Source organism: Spinacia oleracea, chromosome 6 (genome assembly GCF_020520425.1).
Source record: "Spinacia oleracea cultivar Varoflay chromosome 6, BTI_SOV_V1, whole genome shotgun sequence".
NCBI classification, from domain to species: domain Eukaryota; kingdom Viridiplantae; phylum Streptophyta; class Magnoliopsida; order Caryophyllales; family Amaranthaceae; genus Spinacia; species Spinacia oleracea.
In genome coordinates this window covers 3427085-3448584 of record NC_079492.1, presented here as the reverse complement: position 1 = coordinate 3448584, position 21500 = coordinate 3427085, and the positions used below count along the sequence as shown (strand labels likewise).

At 35.1% G+C, this 21500-nt stretch overlaps 3 protein-coding genes and 1 long non-coding RNA gene across 4 annotated transcripts; 3 read left to right on the top strand and 1 right to left on the bottom strand.

The window, feature by feature from the left end:
- Positions 1-72: 72 nt before the first annotated feature.
- On the top strand, positions 73-1836 carry LOC130462630 (uncharacterized). Its single transcript, XR_008923193.1, has 3 exons — positions 73-201; positions 785-859; positions 1708-1836. It is a non-coding gene; the product is annotated as an uncharacterized lncRNA (long non-coding RNA).
- Positions 1837-2069: 233 nt separating this feature from the next.
- On the top strand, positions 2070-9339 carry LOC110781608 (uncharacterized). The gene is made up of 9 exons (XM_056830959.1): positions 2070-2365; positions 2601-2715; positions 2968-3116; positions 7442-7718; positions 7803-7905; positions 7984-8111; positions 8192-8270; positions 8351-8447; positions 9160-9339. Exons 3-9 carry the CDS (start codon positions 2970-2972, stop codon positions 9337-9339), a joined length of 1011 nt encoding a protein of 336 aa, XP_056686937.1. The 5' UTR covers positions 2070-2365; positions 2601-2715; positions 2968-2969.
- On the top strand, positions 9169-10635 carry LOC130462405 (uncharacterized). The gene is made up of 2 exons (XM_056830563.1): positions 9169-9537; positions 9985-10635. The coding sequence occupies exons 1-2, from the start codon at positions 9355-9357 to the stop codon at positions 10408-10410; spliced, it is 609 nt and encodes a 202-aa protein (XP_056686541.1). The 5' UTR covers positions 9169-9354; the 3' UTR covers positions 10411-10635.
- Positions 10636-14237: 3602 nt separating this feature from the next.
- Positions 14238-18216, bottom strand: LOC110778632 (protein FAR1-RELATED SEQUENCE 6-like). The gene is made up of 3 exons (XM_056830958.1): positions 17084-18216; positions 14907-16344; positions 14238-14537 (listed from the first exon to the last, which is right to left on the bottom strand). Exons 1-3 carry the CDS (start codon positions 18214-18216, stop codon positions 14238-14240), a joined length of 2871 nt encoding a protein of 956 aa, XP_056686936.1.
- Positions 18217-21500: the final 3284 nt, after the last annotated feature.

Here is a 21500-nt window from a genome sequence, read left to right as displayed (position 1 = left end):
CAGCTTGCTTTGTTATTATTCTTGTACGGCTTACTGTAACCAAACATGTTCATGCCATGCAGTTGTTGCTCCTTTTTGTGCCTTTTGGTTTATGCTGCAAATATGCCCGTGGAAAACAGCCCACCTGTGTAGAAAATCATGCAAGCACATGCATTCTAATGTCATCTGCAAGTTCCTGTTGCAGAGGAAATGATAAATAAGGTATATACCCTCTTCAGTTTTGTATGCCCTTATTTGCTGCCTTTGATTCTGATTTATTTTAATTGAATACATCTTTGGTGAACATTCGTTGTTTTAGTGCGACTAAGTAATCTAGCATCACCCCTTATTTTCACCAGTCAATAAGGCTAGCTTATGTATAGAGACAGAAAACTTTTAGCTACAAGAAATTGAACAAGTTTGGCATAGGATCTTTCAAACGTATTCACCCCGCATTTCAATGTTGCTATCGTCAAGTATATATATACATGCTCTTATTTGTTCTTCCATTCAACTGCTAGCAGTTAATACACACTGTTTTGCTGTGCGCATCATATATAGGAGTTGAAATTATAATTCTCGGTTGCCTTCTGATTCCTAATAGACTTAACTGTTTGGTTTATTTTATTCAAATTCTGACTAGCTCTTCTCTCAAAAACTGGCAAAAACTCATAGACACATTGGAAACCTGATGTGTCCCTTTATTCCGGATTTTGTACCTATGATCCAATGGTGTCATGCCAAATAATGTGCCAGGTAGCTGTCCATCCTCTAATACTAAGCTTCAAGCTTTGTTTTGATGCAGATCAAGAAATTTCTGGTGTTCATATATGCCAAGTGACGGCTCTGATAGCTCATACAACCTCATATTATTCTTTCTGTAAGTTCATTACACCCATCTGCTTAAATATCAACTTGCACATTGGAAGTAGGTAACTGATAAACACGTTTGCATATGTGCTATTTTGGTAGTATTTTGTAAGTCCCTTTGTGTTCTACTCTCATTATTAAAGCACTTGATCTCAAGCGATTGGGTGACACTAAAACCAGTGTTATTAGGTCGTTTAAATGCAAGTCCTTGAACTTTAACATGGAGTTATTATAATAGCCAAAGAGATTCTATATTTTTCTGTGTTGCTCCCTCTTCGTTAATCCTTCTCCTTTTTGGTTTTCCAAAATAGAAATGCATATCCTGACAGAGTACTTTCAATTAGTATCTTCCTGCTATGCTTAACTGAATTATAGCTTGTACACCAGAGATAACCTCCTTTTTTTGTGCACAGACCCCGGGTTCCAGTAACTGTTGTCAAAGGTTCTTTCTGTAGGATATTAGTATTTATAACCAGGCCGTTTAGATTTATGTGGGCTCTTTTGCTTGCCTGTTTGGTCATTGTAGTTCAGATTCAGAACAACCAAATTGCACACATTTGCTGATTAAACCGGTATTATGAAATACATTCATATTGTAGCTTACTTAACACATCCATTGTAGGTGAGACATATTAATCACCACTTCCAGGTGAAAGAAAATAAAGTGCACACTTGTCTAATTCAAGCAGTACAATGCATTACAGAGAATCAAAAATCTACAACGAAATAATACGGACTGTCATTGGATTCTTGTTTCAAAGTAATATGAACTACATGTGAACATAAAAAAACCTCATCTTTCTTTATTTTGAGAGTGAACCAAATGTAAACTGAAAGATAGACTGTCGTTGCTTGCAGGTATGAGCGAGGTTCATGACGTATCCCCTCATTTTGCCCACAGTTCCAATGGTGTATGCATAATTTAGTGCGATCAATTTGTAAGAATAGACTGCTAAATTTGGTTTTGAGATTTGTGTTCTAAACTGTTATAATGTCGTGAACATGCATTTGTTTCTGTATAGTAAGCATCCTATTAAATGTAGCCGTTCTCTTGGTCAATCTTCAAAAGGTTAGCCACCAATTTTAGCAAGTTTCCTAATCGAGCCGGTTTTGTATCACCACTTTTACCCACTTCCCTACTCGAGTATTCCTAATTAAGGCGTTTTTTCCCCTGTCAACTTAGCTTGAGAATATCACTTTAAACGCTTGCAACTTATCTATTACTAACTTCTTTTGAAATATACACTCGGACACTGGTTATACGAATGTAACCATCATGGTTCTACAGATGTTGCTCCCCGTAATATAGGCTGTTCCGTAACCCTTTAAATAGCAAATCTCGCAGAAATCTATGAAGCACTAAACTTGCATCATGATATTAATACTTCACACTAATTTTTCCAGCCTAATCTTATATAATGTTATTAATACTTCAGCCTCTTCCAAAGGTGTTTGTTTTTTTCTCAGGAAATAAAAAACCAGCAGACCACAGTACATGGTCATACCCATTAGAGAGGTATGCATCCTTTTATATTGTAGTCCTTAAAATCAGCTGTACCTGGTAAAGATTTCCTTCTTAAAGTTTAAGGCAACACGTTTTTACATAGCAAAGTATGGTTTAAATAGTGTTAGGACATGGTAATACAAGACTTCACCTGCTACAAGGACAATAAAACACTATTCTGAATAGTTGATTTGTTGTTTTGCCCATGCCTCTTTGCTTACTGCTGTGCCTTTCTTTTGGACCACAGGTTTTCCTTCCCTCTATATATGAAGATGTAGCACCCTCTATTCAGTCCCAATCTTTTACAACCTAAGCAGAATATTACAGCTTCCTCTCCACAATCAGAATCTGCAGTTTGTCAGGTATGACCAAATCAAATGGAATTTATTGCTTTGATGTATAAGATCATAAATGTTTGCATTATTGTTTTTCAAATGCCTGCCAATTGAATATAGATTTGTTTTACTAGGTTTGTATTCTCTGCATAACTGATAATTCAAAGTTACACAGTTACAAAATAAGATGATGTTGTTATGTTAGCTAAAACAGAATTCATGATTATTTCTGTGGGATTAATCATATTTCTTTTTCTTACCATGTGTACAAACTCTAAGAAATGAAGCCTGAACGCGTGTATCTGGATCAGCTAACCGAAAAAAGCAAGGGCTACAAGGTTAAGGTCAAGGTCGTAGAGAAAGGACCGGAAAGGAACTCTCCTTCAAAGGGAATCCTATTCCAAGGACTTGTGATGGAAGATGACAAGGTATAATTGTTTCATTTCGTTTCCCTTTTTTTCATGCTTGCTTACATGTTCTCTGCCAAGTTTATTTCCATCTGTTTTTTCCCCATGCCTTTACTAAGCTGCTGACTTTTAGTTGCCTACTGAGTGTTCTATCTTTTAGAGTTAGTTCTAAGATGTTGCTTATTTCTCAAGCAGCAGTTGGTGTTGATTTTTCCTCTGAATCTGTCAACACATAATAATTTTTGAAAAAGGAAATTCCTAATATCTCCTTTACACACTCAGTACTAGAATGCTAATAATCTGTCAACACATAATATATTGGGAAAAAGGAAATCCCTGCTAATCTGTCAACCTGAAAATGTTGAACACATAGTAGTATAACAAATATGAGTATCACAGACACTTCAGATCTGAAAAAGAGTTTACATTATGAATATCGTCCAGGAGTTTTTTTTCCTGTAAACAATAATGATTTCCCTAATATGACTGCATGTTTAGTCACACGTGTTCACCACTGAAATTAGGTATATGGGGTTCCATGTTACTCTGTAATCATACATATTTTATGTCGAATTGTATGCATGCAACTTCTATGTTTACATTTTTTTTCCCTGGTGTACTCTCATTTCCTTGCCCTGTTTGTGGTTTATGCATATGGTTTCCTATTCACGCTGCCATTCTGTTAACTTATTTAGCATTGATAGATACGTTAGATACGTTAACATAGTAGCATCGTCATGAGAAATAAAACGATAATATAGAAGCATTAATAGACAAATACATACAACACTTTTAAATTTAGGAAACATGCATAACATAGCTTCATTAATAGTTCGAACATTAGGATACATTGGATTGAAGGCAACTCTCTATACATTATGGGGGCAAGACATGGCCGATAGTCTGATCAAGCCTGTGCCCGGGGAAGGCCAGCCACAGAGCAACCAATGCAACCAGAACATGCTTATAATAGAGATGTCCAACGGTTACCTCTTGCTGCTCATATAGTGCTGGTCCTTAGGTGGTTTGTGATTCTGAAGGCGCATAGCCTGAGGAGACAGCCAATCGAACCGGGAATTAATGGTGTCAACCCTCAGTTTCATAAACCTTCATGTCATCAAACCTACACATGGCCTGGTACTTTAAATGTACGTCGTATTAGTATCGACAATACATCAGACCACGGTACTTAGTATCGACAGTACATCAGAACATTCATATTAATTGTGATATTTCAGTAAGTATCCAAGTATTCATACACCATCTAAGCATGATGAATACGATCTGTTGTGTACCAAAGGGCACAACAGAAGACCCAAACTTGACATCACTTGCCATTTGAGGAGCGTTTAGTTTTGAGGCTTTTAGGTAAACGGGAGCTTATTTCCCTTAAGAAAATGATATACCTGAAGAGCCTTTGTTTAAGGGGTGGGTTTAGTTTGAGGCTGAATAGAGGATAGGTGAGAGAGTGAGTTGAGGGAGGGTTGCTTTTTATAGGGGAGTATGGGCATACAGTTGTTTGTTTATATTATATTATGATGCAAAGGCTTTGGTGAGTTTTATCTGTTCACACAGTGGAGGGCAGGGAGGTCCAACCATGAATAGGCTTAGATGCCATGTGTATCAATCTGATTTACACAGTCAAGTCAGCAGTTTGAGGGCACCAAAATTAGTGATTTAAATGAAATGTTGACCAGGCTAGGTTATTCCCAAAGCATGTTTTATTTGTGAGTGGTGGACATCAGTGTTCCCCCCATAAATGTTAGTCTTCCTTCTGCTGCTTCATTCCCAATGCATACCTGCCATATGGAAAAGATTCAGCTCTGCACTGTGTGAATAGATAAAACAAACTGTGTCAATATTAGATTTATTTGTCTGTGATGAATTTCTGTGATAAAACCCATGTTTTATGTTTTGTTTACCAAATATGCACGCATATATGGGAGCACATCCTCTCCTTACTTAGGCTAACTATAATATAGTGACACAGGTCTTCCTAATACTAAGGAGCAACCGCACCCTTTATTAATACGAGAATATGAGAAACCCGTTGCCTTAGGAAAACAGAACTTTCGACTATACTCCCATATTGCTGAACATATATGATTACGGTTTTGTTTACCAAGTATGCACGCATATATGGGAGCACAATTTTTTTAGGGTTTGTTCTGACATTCTGCTTATTTCTCGAGCAACAGTTGGTGTGGATTTTTTCCCTTTATCTGTCAATACCATTTTTTGGGGGGATAAGGGGATCCCTGATATCCCCTTTACCCACTCACTATTAAAAAACAAACACTTACTGATCAACCTATTCATATATTTTGATTATCCCTAACTGTGAAGCATGTATTACAAAGCAATTATTTCCCAGTAGTGTTACCTGATCTTACTTTGCTGTTTACATCAATTAATAATAAACATTCTTAAAAGAACTAGAGTAACTGTTGTCACCAATACATAATTAATAAATAAGCTTTTCAGTATATATATATGATATACACAATATGAATAGCACAGCCATTCCAAATTAAAAAATGTTAAAATACATAGTAGTAAAAAAAATGTTAGAATATCACAAATACTAGGGATCTGAAAATGAGTTCCCATTATAAATACCGTCCAGTGATTAGAATTTTTCGTTCCGTAATCAATTATTAGAATATCTACCTATTCTATTTACCTCGTTCCATAATAAACGATTAGAATTTTTGGAACTCCTTTCACTTAGTTATCCATTCAGAAGAATAACTCGTAAAGTTGTACCTCCTCGCTCTTTAAAAAACATATGAACTCCTTACACTTAGTTGAAAAACATAAACATCCTACCTTCTTACTCTTCAAAAAATATAAGAACTGTTGGCCAGCGTACGTCATCTATCAAATTATTGGATTTCCTGGATACGACTGCATATTTAGTCGCACGTGGTCACCACTGGAATTAGGTTTCTGGTAATAACTCTTTAATCATCAATGTTTTATATCGAATTGTATGCATGCAACAGCTGTTTTTTTAAAAAAATCTGGTATAGTCTTATTTCCTTGGCCTGTTTGTGGTTTTTGCATATGGCTTGCTATTGAAGATGTTATTCCGTTAACTTAATTAGCATTAATAGATACATTAAATAAGTTAACGGAATAGCACCGTCATAAGGCATAAAACTGTAATGTAAAAGCAAATAGATAAATACATACAACACTTGCAAATTTAGGGGACATGAATAACACTGCTTCATTAATAGGTCTAACATTAGGATACATTGGATCGAAGGTAGCTCTCTATACATTATGGGGGCAAGACATGACGGACGGTCTGATCAAGCCTGTGCCCGGGGAGGGCCAGCCACAGGGCAACCAATGCAACCAGGACAGGCTCATAATAGAGCTGTCCAGCGGTTACCTCTTGCTGCTCATATAGTGCTGGTCCTTAGGTGGTTTGTGATTCTGAAGGCGCATACCCTGGGGGGACAACCAATCGAACCAGACATTCGTGGTGTCAACCCTCAATTTCATAAACCTTCATCTCATCAAACCTACACATGGCCTGGTAATTTAACTGTATGTCGTGTTAGTATCGACAATACATCAGACCATGGTACTTAGTATCGACAATACATCAGAACATTCATGTTAATTGTGATATTTCTGTAAGTATCCAGGTATTCATACACCATTTAAGCATGCTGAACATAATCTGTTGTGTACCAAAGGGTACAACAGACGACTCGATCTTCACATCACTTGCCATTTGAGGAGCGTTTAGTTTTGAGGCTTCTAGGTGAATAGGGATTTATTTCCCTTCAGAAAACAGTATACCTGAATAGAGGATAGGTGAGAGAGTGAGTTAGAGAAGGTTTCTTTTTATAGGGGAGTATGCCCATACAGTTGTTAGTTTATATTAAATTATGATGCAAAGTCATTGGTGAGCTTTATCTATTCACACAGTGGAGGGCAGGGAGGCCCAACCATGAATAAGGTTGGATGCCATGTGTATCAGTCTGATTTATGCAGTAAAATCAGCAGTTTTAGGCCACCCAGATTAGTGATTTAAATGTAATATTGACCAGAATCAGCTATTCCCAAAATGCATGTTTTCTGTGTAAGTCCTATACATCAGTGTTCCCCCACAGGTGTTAGGATTCCTTCTGTTGCTTCATTCCCAATGCATAGCTGCTATCTAGAAAGGATTCAGTTCTGCCTAAACCCGTTGCCTTAGGAAAATAGGCCTTTCGACTATGCTCCCATATTGTTGACCATGTATGGTTACGGTTTTATTTATCAAATATGCACACATGTACTAGTGGTAGTTACTTATTTAAGCTGTTGTATGCTATTGCTTTATGCAGGGAAATCGAATGCGTGCTGCACTTTTTGGAAATCAAATTGATGTCTACAAGGAAGCTATTGAACACTTAGGGAGTTATGAGATAGCTAATGCTACGTTTAAAGCCAGCGATGAATATTGGAAAGCCAAATACGCGAAATACGGTCTGCTTGGATACCAGATGAGCTTTGGCTCACAGGCGGTAATCCAACGAATGAATGCTGAGTCAGGGCCAGTATTACCAGAATACCAATGCCTAGCCACCATCCCAAGAGTGTATGATCCAACTGACAGATTTGGTAAAGAACCTACCCTCTTCCCTACTATGTTGTGATACTATACACATGCGCCAATACTTATTTCTATGCTCCTTTTATTTGCAGATATTGTTGCTGTTGTTCTATACCTCGAAGAAGAAGCACGGAAAGTCACTGGATTTGAACAACGCGAATACTTAGTTCGTGAAATTGTGGTGACAGACCATAGGTACGACTCATACTCTATTTAAAAATCTAAACATCTTGCGCTTTAATCATAAGTGCCAAACCTTCGCCACTTTTGCAGCAATGAGCAGCCAATCACAATGACTGTTTGGAACGAGCTGACTGGAGAACATTGCAAACCGCTCTCCTCATGGGTAGAACAGTTCACTGTTTTTGGATTCACGGCTTTGAGAGGCAGCTTTCATGAAGGTTTTGATTACCTTAATCCTCCATTAGTGTCTGAATACACAGTTTCAATTATCTTACCAAAGACGCTGCGTAATGTACAGGATTTTCCCTTGGTTCCACCATGTCTACTAGAATCATTACTGATCCAAAAGCAGAAAGAGCAGACGCATTGAGGGAATGGTAAGACAGCACATGTCATTCCTGACCCTTTAAAAACACAACATAGAATACCTGGCAACTAACCTCGATATGTTTTGTAGGGTCAAAAATCGCACCGACTGGCTGAGTGTATTGGATGTCAGGAACCCTACGAAAGAGAAGGTGATCATCACACTGGACTCCCTGAAGCTGAAAAGGGTATAAACCTTTGCTTTTGTCCTATGTACCTTGATTATCGTCTACAATTATTAAAACTCCAGTCAATGACACAATAATCTCAGATGATTTCATATTCCCAACAACAAAAAACTAATATTTCTAGGCTGCCATATCAGTGTTGGACTATGTTTGCATTACATAACTGCTAAGCTAAGCTAAGCTAAGTAAGGAAAAAATGTCAGCAAAAAGAAAAAAAAAACGGATAATGGAAGGAACATCAAAGATATTACATAGCCTAAACTAAATTGCGTTGCATAGCTACTAAAAATAGATAGGGAATTTAAGGACTGCTACAACATCATCATTGTGTTTGCATTGCATTGCATAACCTAAACTAAATTGCATTGCATAACTGCTAAACTAAGTAACAACAAAATACCATCCAACCAACTACGCTAACTTTACATTCAGTGAGAACAGAAATACATGTAACATAAGTAATACACAGGTAGTTTTTGTCTGATTAGAGCTGTTATAATGTTGCTTCATAATAAAGCGATCATATGCGAAAAAGTGACGGCCTCAAGAAAGTGGCCCGGGGTAACTGAGCTTAAACCTGTTGGAAACCCACACTCATATGCGAAAAAGTGATACACAAATAATGTACGTCTTATTGTTCCGGTAATGTAGATGCACTTCAGAATATAAAGAAGTGTGCCTGACTTGTGAACCTGTCGGATTTTTTCCCTAGCCATACAACACCTTGCAAGAGCAACGCCATTGGCTAAGGGTTACAATACCCAACCCTCAAATGAGCACGATCAATGCATACCTGGGGTGCTCTGCTTGTGGACGGCGTGGAGACATTCCAGCAGGGACATCCTACACTTGCACCAGATGTAAGGCAGATACCGTGTCTACTCCCAAGTAAGCTGCAAACTTTAGAATGTTTTGTTACAGACGAATACATGTAATGCTGTGTCACACTTTTGCAAATGATCATTGTAGGATTACCTACAATTTCGTGGCATCTGATGGGACTGGCACAATGGAATGCACCTCGTTCACTGAAGATTCTGAAAAGTTGTTCAGGATGACGGCTGCAGACACGTTCAGGATGAAGCACAGCGTAAGCCTATCTCCCTTAGACTAACAAGTCAAACATGGAAGAATGTTGCAAAACCCATTAGAATGTACACATATACAAATTTAGAAAGAAAAGAACGCAACGCTACACATTGTTATAAAATTAGGCGACCACTGTAAAAAATCAACTTTAAATTTATCAGGTTAAAACTGCAAATTACATAAGAAATGAAAGACAAACAGAGACCACACAAAGGGCATACGAACTTGTTATACACACTTCCCTGATGACATTTTAATTCTTACAGTGGACTATCAAAAACTTAGTAGGTAGATAACTGATTAAACAATCAGCCATATACTTGCAGATGAAATTAGGAGCTTATTGCAGTTTGTGTTGCCTTTATTAATCCTTCGGTGTCAATTGTTTCTTCTAGCATACATAGGCTGGAACACGTTTCCTAAGTTTAACAAACACCTGTATTTCCAGAATGATGCAGCGACCTTTGAACAGCTCCAGGAAATGCTCAAGTCCAACCACTTTCTGCTGGAAATCGGTCCAACAATGGGCCTTTCAAAGAACGGCGTGCTTGAATGGTGCTTAAAATCGATTGATTTGGAATCAGGGGAGGCCCAAGCAGAAAATGTTGAGCATCACTTTGCTGATCAGCAGGCTGAACAGGGTCCGAGTGCCAGCCAGGTGCTTGCACAAGCAACGGTTGCTAGGCAGCAGCTTGAACAACCAACGCTTCGTAGGAAGAACCCTGAGCAAGCAATGGTTACTGGGAAGCATCCAGAGCAAGGAGCCATTCCTCAAAAGAAACTGAAGCAGGAATTCATAGCTGAGCTCCATGCTGCACAGGGGAGTATTGCAAGACAATCTGACGAAGAAGAGGATGACTCCTCTGGTAAGTAATTCAAGTGCATCATTAGTTGTCCCTTTTGCTTAGGATGAAGAAGCCAGATCCTCTGGTATGTAATTCAAGTCAATCAGTCATCCACCCTTTTGCTTAGCTAAGATTAATGTCTTGTAAAATAATTAGTATTGTAGTTGATCTACCTTGGAAACTTGTAAGATATAGGTAGTCTCTACTTAGCCTAGAATCAAACCCTTTAGAATTTGCGCTTACTATGTTTACGAGTCCTACACTTCATGCCAACAGAAATAGCTTTTGTTGCGATCGTATAGAAGGTGGGAATGAAGCCTCACTATCTAGAGGTTTTTAAAGGGGACAAGCCCGTAGTGCGGTGTTCTCAACAAAGACCCCTTACATATTTTGTAATATAAACATAAGAACTCTTGTTCTATTATAACTCGGGCACTATGCCGAGTACCTTATGTTCTAATTTGCACGAGTGCTTTGTATCTATCTTCCATTATAACTCGGGCACTATGCCGAGTACCTTATGTTCTAATTTGCACGAGTACTTTGTATCTATCTTCCATAGATAAAAATATGATGGTCGCCAATTCGTACGGTTCCATAACTTCGTGATTGTTTGTGTCATCTTTTACCATTTGCAATTGTTTTGAGCTTAATGGTTAGCTCGGTGTTTGAAGCTACAAATTTTTCTTACACGCTAATTAAATATACCGAACCGATTCTAATATCTTGGGGGACCGCACGCGGTAGCGCGCGGTCCAACAACTAGTATAGTTAAGTGCCTATGTTTTAAAAATTATTTGTCGTAGTCAAAATTCATAAATTAGATTCCGTACACGCACGGAGTAATAACTAGATTAGATTCCGTGTACGCACGAATTTTGATAATTTTTTTCACAAAATCTATCTATCTAGGAAAAGGCTAGGGATACACATGGTGTGCAAAGGTATCTTGCACACCACCTATTAAATTATGCCACCTCACAAATCCCACTAAAAAAAGAGAGGGAAAAGCTTTGTGAAAAAAAAAATTTGGGCGGCAATTAGTTTCAGTGAATTGCGCCATTCTGTTCTCTTGAGCGGGAGGTATTTGCGCCAAATTACACATTTTCATTTTTGCGCCAAAACACTTCTTCACCTCAACTTTCATCTTTCACCTCAACTTTCATTTTTCACCTCTGGTTTTCATTTGAAGAGGAACTTGGCGATGTTTCATTTGAAGAGGAACTGCAAAGCAAAGAAAATATTTCTGGTTTTTATTTCTAAAGTGAATGCAAATTATGTGATTATTCTTCCCACTATGAATTTCTATTTATCTTTATATTTTCCGCCATTTTCGAAGCTTGTAACTATGTCAATGAGGTGAAACTTCCATGTGTTTAATAATGCATATAACATGTTTGATGAAATTACCAAGAGAGTTTCATTTTGTTTTATTAAGATTTAATTAGTTTCAATTGTGATATACTGGGTGTAAGAAGGTGTAGAAGAGAACTAGATATGTAATGTGTTATTATTCGACTTTTCGAAACTGGAAATGATGAATTGTTAGTGACAATGGCTGCTTTGTTTAGTTAAGTGACAATGGGATGTTGAAGCTACATGAAATCGTATGAGTTATGTTTATGATTCTATAAATTGAATAAAAGATACTCACAAATGTATTTTGATTTTAGAGTTTGAATAAAATATACTCTCTCACATAAAACCAGAAGTAAAAAAACCAGATAGAAAAAAAGAGGAATTTTTTTTTTAACCATTCAGTAGGATCGAACACGGGTTTACCGTAGTGAAGAGATGATTAAGTAACCAATTTAGCAGGGGGTATCAGCACAACATAGTAAGCTATGAAAATTTTTATATGACGGATTAACAAATGAAGTTAATAAGAAGTTTGTGTATAAACTTGTAATGCTCCCACAAATTCAAACATGAACTCCTCAAATATAAATTTTATTATTAACAAAATAAATCAAAATAAAAATAAAACTATTTTCTCCCAGTTCCCCTTTTTGTGCATTACGAATCGAACTTGGGTTCATAATTCAACATATCTATAACATGTGGTAAATACTCAAGTGGCGAAGTTAATTCATTTGCCAAGCCTTCACGACTTATTTTATTATTGTATTGTATTATAGGAAAAGGTGTGGTCATAATAATCCTATTGTATAAAAACGCTTATAAAATTTTCTAAAGTACTAATGCCATCGTAACAGATGATTTTGCAATGATACTTCCATAAAATACGATAACAACTTAAACCATCTACTTTAACATGAATTATGATGTCGTGGAATCACCTCCAATTTTAAGTACATCAAAAAACAAATAAAATCATAATGTTAAATAGATGAAAAGAATTTATGTTTAAACTATAGACGTGTTGAAAAGAATTTCATACTCCGTATCTATTTCCGTATCTATTTTAAAAAATTTTTATTTTTAAAATCAGTACACTAGTTTATGGGATCATCCTTTTTAAAAGAATCCGTATTTGAATGGTCAAATTAATTTGTATTGCAAACTAGACGTGCTGATACCCCTTTGTCATATTGGTTACTTGAACACTTCCTAAACTTCATAGAACACCAAGGTTCGAATCCTAACAAGACCTTAGGATTTTGTTTTTTTTAATATCACATGTTTTATGGGATCAATATTTACATAAAGAAATCAAATACATTTTTTACGTTTTTTTCCCTATCTAAATATTGTTTGATCCTTTTAAAACAAAATAGATTTTACGTAGAATATACCCCTCCAAAAAATTAGTGCAACTTTGATCAAAATGAAAATAGTTTCAAACGTGCATATAATTTATTCTCACTGCCCCCCACTTATAAATAAAATTCATAATAAAATTTCAAATTAGGAATTTTTTTCATATAATTTTTTTTTATATCACATATTTATGGGATCAATATTTACATGACGAAATCAAAATCGATAAAACCACAATCATTATGGCTTTTATTTATCCTATGTACTACAAACCCTTTCAAAGAAACTAAAATCATGTTGTATTTTGTTAACCGATTTTTTAAAAAAGTTATAAGATAAAAACTTTTAAACATCTTTTTTAAATAAAATATTTTGACTAATTCGCACTTAACCCTTTTTTTTTAAAAAAAAAGTTCATGAAGATTGAACGCTTGGAATGATACCACCTTCACGAACTATATTCTCCAACTTAATGAAATACATCGAACATGAAACCCTTCGTGTTTAATATGATATTCAATAAACTTAAAGCTACTATTCGCGTCAAGAATTAAAAAAACGCTTACTATTCAGGTTTAATATGATATTCAATAAACTTAAAGCTACTATTCGCCTCAAGAATAAAAAAAAAAAAACGTATAGCTTTACTGTTCTTGTGCTTGTTATGTGGAACATTTATATTTTTACACTATTCTGTGTGATTGGTAATTTATTGTATGATACCATATTAACAAATATGATCTTATAACATCATATAATACCTTCAACAAAAAAAAGCTACCTTAGGGAAGCTTGGAACACATGGAAATAAACTGAAAAATTAGGTAGCATTGTGGTGCCCATTGTGACAAGACTACAAGACGTATTAGTTGCAACATTTGATCACTTCTTAATAAAAGTGATCCTATTAAAACAACAATCATGATAATATAGCTAGATGATGGTGATTCCAAAACACAGTAGTCAACAAAAATATTCAGTACATCAAAACATGATAATGTAAATTATAAAAACTAACACAACAACACTTGTAAAATCAAAAGAAGGAAAATGGTATAGCTAGATAATGGTGATTCCAAAACGCAGTTGTCAACTAAAATATCCAGTACATCAAAACATGATAATGTAAATATTGTCAAAAGCCTGGACGCATAGCTGAATATTGGTTTGATCCTTGCGACATGTATGACTGTGAAAGCTGTTGCGGATTCCTCACGCTGAAGTTGGGATAACCTCTTCCAAGTGGTTGCTGGTTCAGATATATATTCGGACGATAATTACTGCTGCTGGGTGCGAAAAAGTTAGGATTGTATCCCGGATTGATAAAATTTCCGCCGTAATATTGATATCCACCGTAGTAAGAATCAGTTACACCAGCACTTCTACCAGCATCAACATGGCCTTGTTCTCCATTTGGCAATGCCTCATCATTCTCCTTTGCAAAATCGAACACAAAAGAGAAAATTCAATCAAAAAAACAGAATAATATGTTATGCAATATTATGATTTCTATACTTTGTATTAGTATTTGTACCACAATATTCTCGTCGTACTTGTATAAAATATAAAATAAACCCTATATATACATATAATAACAGAAAAAGATTCTATATATACAATAATTAATCTTTAAAAACAAGAATGAAGAACATAAACCCTTTTATATGAAAAAATTAGCTAGCATAAATAGATTATGTATATAATATTGTAACATCGCAAAAACTAGAATGATTTATTTTGATGGACTACAATTTATTTTCTTTATTTGAGGTGTAGTCTAACGAATGGAATTAAAAGATCATACCTCGTCCATATCCTCGTCTGTGTCGTGCACAACATTTTTTCGCCTTTTCCTTGTTTTTTTCTCAGCTGGGTGCTTTTTCCTTTTCTCTTGAGCCCTACCTTTGCCTCTTTGGTCTATCGGATCTTTACTGGCCCCTTCAACTGGCACTGCGGAGCGTTCGAGGTGTTGTTTATTGTTTTCCTTTGGCCTTATCCTACGGCGGCCAAACACCCTCTTACTCGAAGGGTCCCACCAGTCCATAAAATCATCACCATCAGTCCTCTTAATACCAATTGTATCTTCGAGACTCTCACGCATTTTTTCAGTGGCTTCCATAAAAATCGAGAGTGTCTCACTATTGTGCAGTGCCAACGTAGAAATGTAGTTGTTCCGTTTTGCTACCTCCCTACTGTTTTTCACTTGGGTTGAGTCATTTGGGTCATAATACTCAACCTTGATACTCTCGTAATCCCTAACTACGTTTTTCCTCCATCTAGTCAAAATGTACTTATCAGGTATAGAGTTGACATCCTCACAATGAATCGCACGAATGATGTGCCTGCACAAAATTCCCCGAAACTCAAAAAGCATACATGAGCAAGTAAACTCACCCATTTCTTTGTCAATGGTAACCTGAAAAGTCTTCTGCTTTGCTTTATGTACGGGGATTGGGATCTTCTCCACCGCATCATATAAGATTTTTGTGCCGTCACGGCCAGTACTCACAATATTTGTGTGCGTCAGACCCATCACCTCACCCCTCACCTCTTTAAACTTTGTATTGGTGTATGCCTTGCAGAACACTACCTCCGCAATTAGGGTGTTGTTATAAGTATATGGTTTATTTTGTGAGTCGAGATGTAACTTCTTTTCCTCTTCCACTTTTCCTCTAAGAGCTGCCTCAAATTGCTTCATGAATTGTATCAAACACGTGTTTAAGCCTACATATGTTTTGAAAAAGCGGTTCATTCCTTCACTCCTTTGTGACGATGACATTCCAGCCCAAAATGAGCTCCGCCAATAACCAGGGGCCCAACTGGCCCGAATACGATAAGTTTCATTTATCCATTTGTCGTTCTGTAACCCAAATTTCGTAACCATGGATTTCCATGCATCATCAAATTCTTCGATGGTCAGTGTGTCGTGCACGACTACTTGAAAATCTTTATCTATTTCTTTCCAGCTCGAATATTTGCCCAAGTTTCTGCTTGCATTCTGCATAATATGCCAAACACATAACCTATGCGGCACACCAGGAAATGCAGTCTGGACTGCCTTTCCAATAGCCTTACACTGATCGGTGATGATGCCCATTGGGGGTTTTCCCATACACTGCAGCCATTGTTCGAATACCCAAACAAATGATTCTGCATCCTCGTAGGTTATTAGGGCAGCACCAAGGACGATTGATGAGCCGTGATGATTGCAACCAATAAAAGGAGCAAAAGGCATTTTGTACCTGATAAATAAAGTTAAAAGATATATTATTCGCATCATTGTTGTTACTTATCCAATCAACAACGTCAATGTTTAGTAAATATAAAATGATCCGTTAAATTAACATATGATGTGTTTTAAATGACAAATAAGTTTATGAAACATAAATGATACTAACACGATTCTATAAATTGTAACTTAATCCATTTTCATTAATAAACATATCCTATAAATGATAATCTAATGTATTTTAAATACAGATGCTACGTTCAATATTTATTAAATACAAATGATCCTCTAACATAAAATATGATGTGTTTTAAATGAAAAAGAAGTTTATGAAACATAAATGATACTAATACGATCCTATAAATTATAACTTAATCCATTTTCAATAATAAACATAAATCATCCTATAAATGATAATCATTCGTATTTAAATACAGAAGCTATGTTCAATATTTAATAAATACAAATGATCCTCTAAAATAAAATATGATGTGTTTTAAATGAAAAAGAAGTTTATGAAACATAAATGATACTAATAAGATCCTATAAATTGAAACTTAATCCATTTTAATTAATAAACATAAATCATCCTATAAATGATAATCTAATGTATTTTTAAATACAGATGCTATGTTCAACTTTTTTTCAAAAAAATAAAAATTATAACTGTTTATAAAACATTAATGATCCCGTAAATGTTAAAATGGTGTTTTTTCAAAAAATATATATCATGTAGGATACATGTATCATACCTGTTGCATAGGAAAGTTGTATCAAATGTGATAATATCTCCAAAATCTTTGTATTGTGCCCTGCACCTTGCATCAGCCCAGAAAACGTTCAAGAGCTTCCCTTCTTTATCCGTTTGGATTGCACTGTAGAAGTCTTTATTGAATTCATGCATTTTCTTAAAGTGTGCTTCAACAGCAGCTGCATCACCTCCAAAAATGGTACGCCTACGTTCCAAGTTCACTGCATTTCTCAGGTCGCGGTGATTGTATGATACATTTGCATGTCCTCCACTCCCAATCACAAGCGAGTTAAAGCTCTTATTCAAAGATATCCCAGCTGCATCATTCAGAACCATCTTTTGAAAAGATTGTTCATCAATACATCGATAGTTCGCCATTAGCCGGGTGTGATCCGGATAAAGATCATGATTGTGAGACAAATCACAATGCTTGATTACCATCATGTCATTCTCTAGCCGCGCATCTACAAACACCTTACACCCCGTAACTTTAGTTCTTTCCCCCCTTTTCGGGGCTCCTTTGTTACAAATAAATCGAATCCTTCTCATCATATGATACATGGGCTCTTTATCCCCTACCCCCTTTTTGTTAACTCCTTCTTCACGGTACTCATGTATTAATGAACTTGATCTCACAGAGAACTCAAAACCTTTATTATACGCATACTTATGGCAGTAATCAGCAAATTCATTGCCCGAAGTAAAGGACATCCCCACAGTTGGGATTTTATCAACATGGTTTACGGATGGCTCCTCATCCTCCTGAGCCTCCTCATCCTCCTGAGCTACCTCATCCTCCTGAGCCTCCTCGCCCTGTTCCACCACATCATTTGAAGACAACTCAATGGCCTCCTCGTCCACCTCAGCCTCCTCCACAACATCATATGTACGAAGCTCCTCGCCCTTTTCCACCACATCACTTGAAGACAACTCAATGGTCTCCTCCACACATTCATTTAGGTCTATATTGAAATTTGTAGTTACATTGTCATCATTAAACTGATTCTCCAGTGCGTTATCATGCACGGCTTGGTTTGATGTCTCTCCACGCAAACGAAGCTCTGCCATATCATCTAACACTTCATTTAGGTCTATATTCACATCTTTGCGTGAAATGTGGGAATCAGTCTTCATTTCACTGTGGTGATTGTAAGATAAGGTGTAAGATAGTCATGAATTGACAATATAATCTTATGGCTTACAAAAAAGTACATAAAATAATAGGCACCATAATATTACTTTACGAAAATATCGATTCATCACCTTAATGAACAATTTTCACATCATTCAAATTACGTCTATTAAATCAAAATCGCAATATAAAAAATGATAATAATATCTAATTAACATTAATAAGTTATTAAAATGTTACAGTTCTCACCCGGCAATGGAAGCCGGAAGTATACGCCAGAAAAAGTTGTCGTCGGTTCTATCGTTGTGGGCCTTGTGGCAGCTAGTACTTCACGGCAAGGAGAGAAAATTTTACAGTACTCTAAAACCCCAAGATGAAGTTTGAAATTTTATCATGAATTATATTTATATAGGGACAATGTGACGTTTAAACTACTTCTTGGGAAATAGTGTTAATAAATTATATATACGTTTGAACTATTTGAATTTTGATCGTTCATGTACGAATTTTTTGGAGGGGTATATTTTAACTAAAATCTATTATGTTTTAAAGGGATCAAAAAATATTTAGTTATGAAAATATATTGATCCCATAACATGTGATAACATGACAAAAAAAATTCTAAGGTCAAATTTTAACATTTTGATCCCATAATTATGAATTTTATTTATAAGTGGGGGGCAGTGTTTAATGTGACGTTTAAACTTCATATGGGAAATAGTGGTAATAAATAAATTATATGCACGTTTGAAACTATTTTAATTTTGATCAAAGTTGCACGAATTTTACGTAAAATTCGTAAAATCTTTTTTGTTTTAAAAGGATCAAACAATAATTAGATAGGAAAAAAACATTAAAAAAACAAAATCCTAAGGTCTTATAGGATTCGAAACCCAGTGTTTCATGAAGTTTAGGAAGCGTTCAACTGTTCAAGTAACCAATATGATAAAGGGGTATCAGCACGTCTAATTTGCAATACAAATTTATTTGACTTAATAACGGATTCTTTTAAAAAGAATGATCCCATAAACTAATGTACTGATCGATTTAAAAAAATACAACATGATTTTAGTTTCTTGGAAAGGGTTTGTAGTACATAGGATAAATAAAAGCCATAATGATTGTGGTTTTATCGATTTTGATTTCTTGATGTAAATATTGATCCCAAAAATATGTGATATAAAAAAAAAAAAAAAATTATATGCACGTTTGAAACTATTTTTATTTTGATCAAAGTTGCACGAATTTTTTGGAGGGGAATATTTTACGTAAAATCCTTTTTGTTTTCAAAAGGATCAAACAATATTTAGATAGGGAAAAAAACATAGAAAATGTATTTGATTTCTTTATGTAAATATTGATCTCATAAAACATGTGATATTAAAAAAAAAAAAAATCCTAAGTTCTTGTTAGGATTCGAAACTTGGTGTTTTATGAACTTTAGGAAGCGTTCAACTAACCAATATGACAAAGGGGTATCAGCACGTCTAATTTGCAATACAAATTAATTTGGCACTTCAAATACGGATTTTTTAAAAAAGAATGATCCCATAAACTAATGTACTGATCGATTTAAAAGTAGGCGGATTTTTTTATGCAGTGACTGTAGTTAAATTATTGTGTTTTTTATATTATCTTTTAATTTTTTTTCTTTAATACAATATTTGTCTCTTTTACAAAACTACAAAATACGTGTACTATACTTCATTACAAACTTTTTTTTTTTGAAGGTATTATATGATGTTATAAGATCATATTTTGTTAATATGGTATCATACAACAAATTAAACTACCAATCACACAGAATAGTGTAAAAATATATCAGTTCAACATAACAAGCACGAGAACAGTAAAGCTATAAGTTTTGTTTTTGATTCTTGAGGCGAATAGTAGCTTTAAGTTTATTGAATATCATATTAAATATGAATAGTAAGCGTTTTTTATTCTTGACGCGAATAGTAGCTTTAAGTTTATTGAATATCATATTAAACATGAATATTAAACGTGAATAGTAATCGGTCTGATTTGGTGTTCAGCCCAGCAAATTTAAACTAAGAAAAGGCGTTGTTAACGGAAATGAACTATAAACAGAAACGATTATATTATCTCGTTAATTGAAGAGATTATATTCTCTTATAAATTGAAAAGATATTGCAACTAATGAAACCAAAATGGAAAATGATTCATAAAAACAAAAACTAGTTAAAATAAGAACATGTCAATTCATATTAAATTTATGTCCCTCCGGCAAACAAACCCTCCAGGACCAAGATTGACCATCTCGATTTTGATCACCATAGCCGACACCGTCGTTGTAGATATTCCTACTCAATTGCCCAGCCCACCAACAACGTGCACACGTTCCCGCTTCTTCTATGGTGTCGTGGATTATGTCACAACGAGCTCTAGGCCGAATGAGCGCCATCCTACTCCAGTCCACCGAACCTCTGCTGAAATGAATTTTATCCCTCACGTAACACATATTTTTCTTATTAAGCATCTCAATTATCATGAGTTCATATATTCCGTTGGCCTTCGGAATAATCTCATCCTCAAAAATTTCTCCCAATGTTCTAGATTGGGAAGGAGGTAAAACGAAGGGTTTCATGTTCGATGTATTTCACTAAGTTGGAGAATATTTTATTTTTTATCAGAGATGGTAATCTATATATATGGGACCATCAGAAGCCCAAAGTAATTTTATCTGGTCGTTCCAAATTCTTAACCCTAAGGTAGTATCATTTTCATCTGGTCGTTCAAAATTCTACATTAATAACAAAGGATACTCTGATTATCAAAAAAATATTTTAAATACAATTATTAAACTTGAATATACTATATCAAATACTATTTGAATATTAAATTAATGTTAATAGGATAATCTATAAATACACATTGGATACTACGTAGACGTTGTCATTGAAACTATAACAGAATTAATGTAGACGATTGTATCTTAAAAACAAAGGATTCTATTTTATTGTTAATAAGATACTATAAAATAAATTATCATAATTAATATAATTAATTTGTATCTACTTTGAACCTTACTGATAATATGATACTATGTAAATTATTGTGATACTTAAATAATTTTCTTCATTGTCTATTCTGAACGTTAAAATAAATTTGTTGGAGTTTTAATCGATAGAAATATTGACGTTGTCATAATTATAGACCGCTCTTGAAAATCATTTTGTCGTCCTATAAATGTCGATTAAGCTTCAAAATTAAACCTATTCAAATTTACAAACAAAAGTGTAACCTTTTCTTCCCTTTGAGCAAA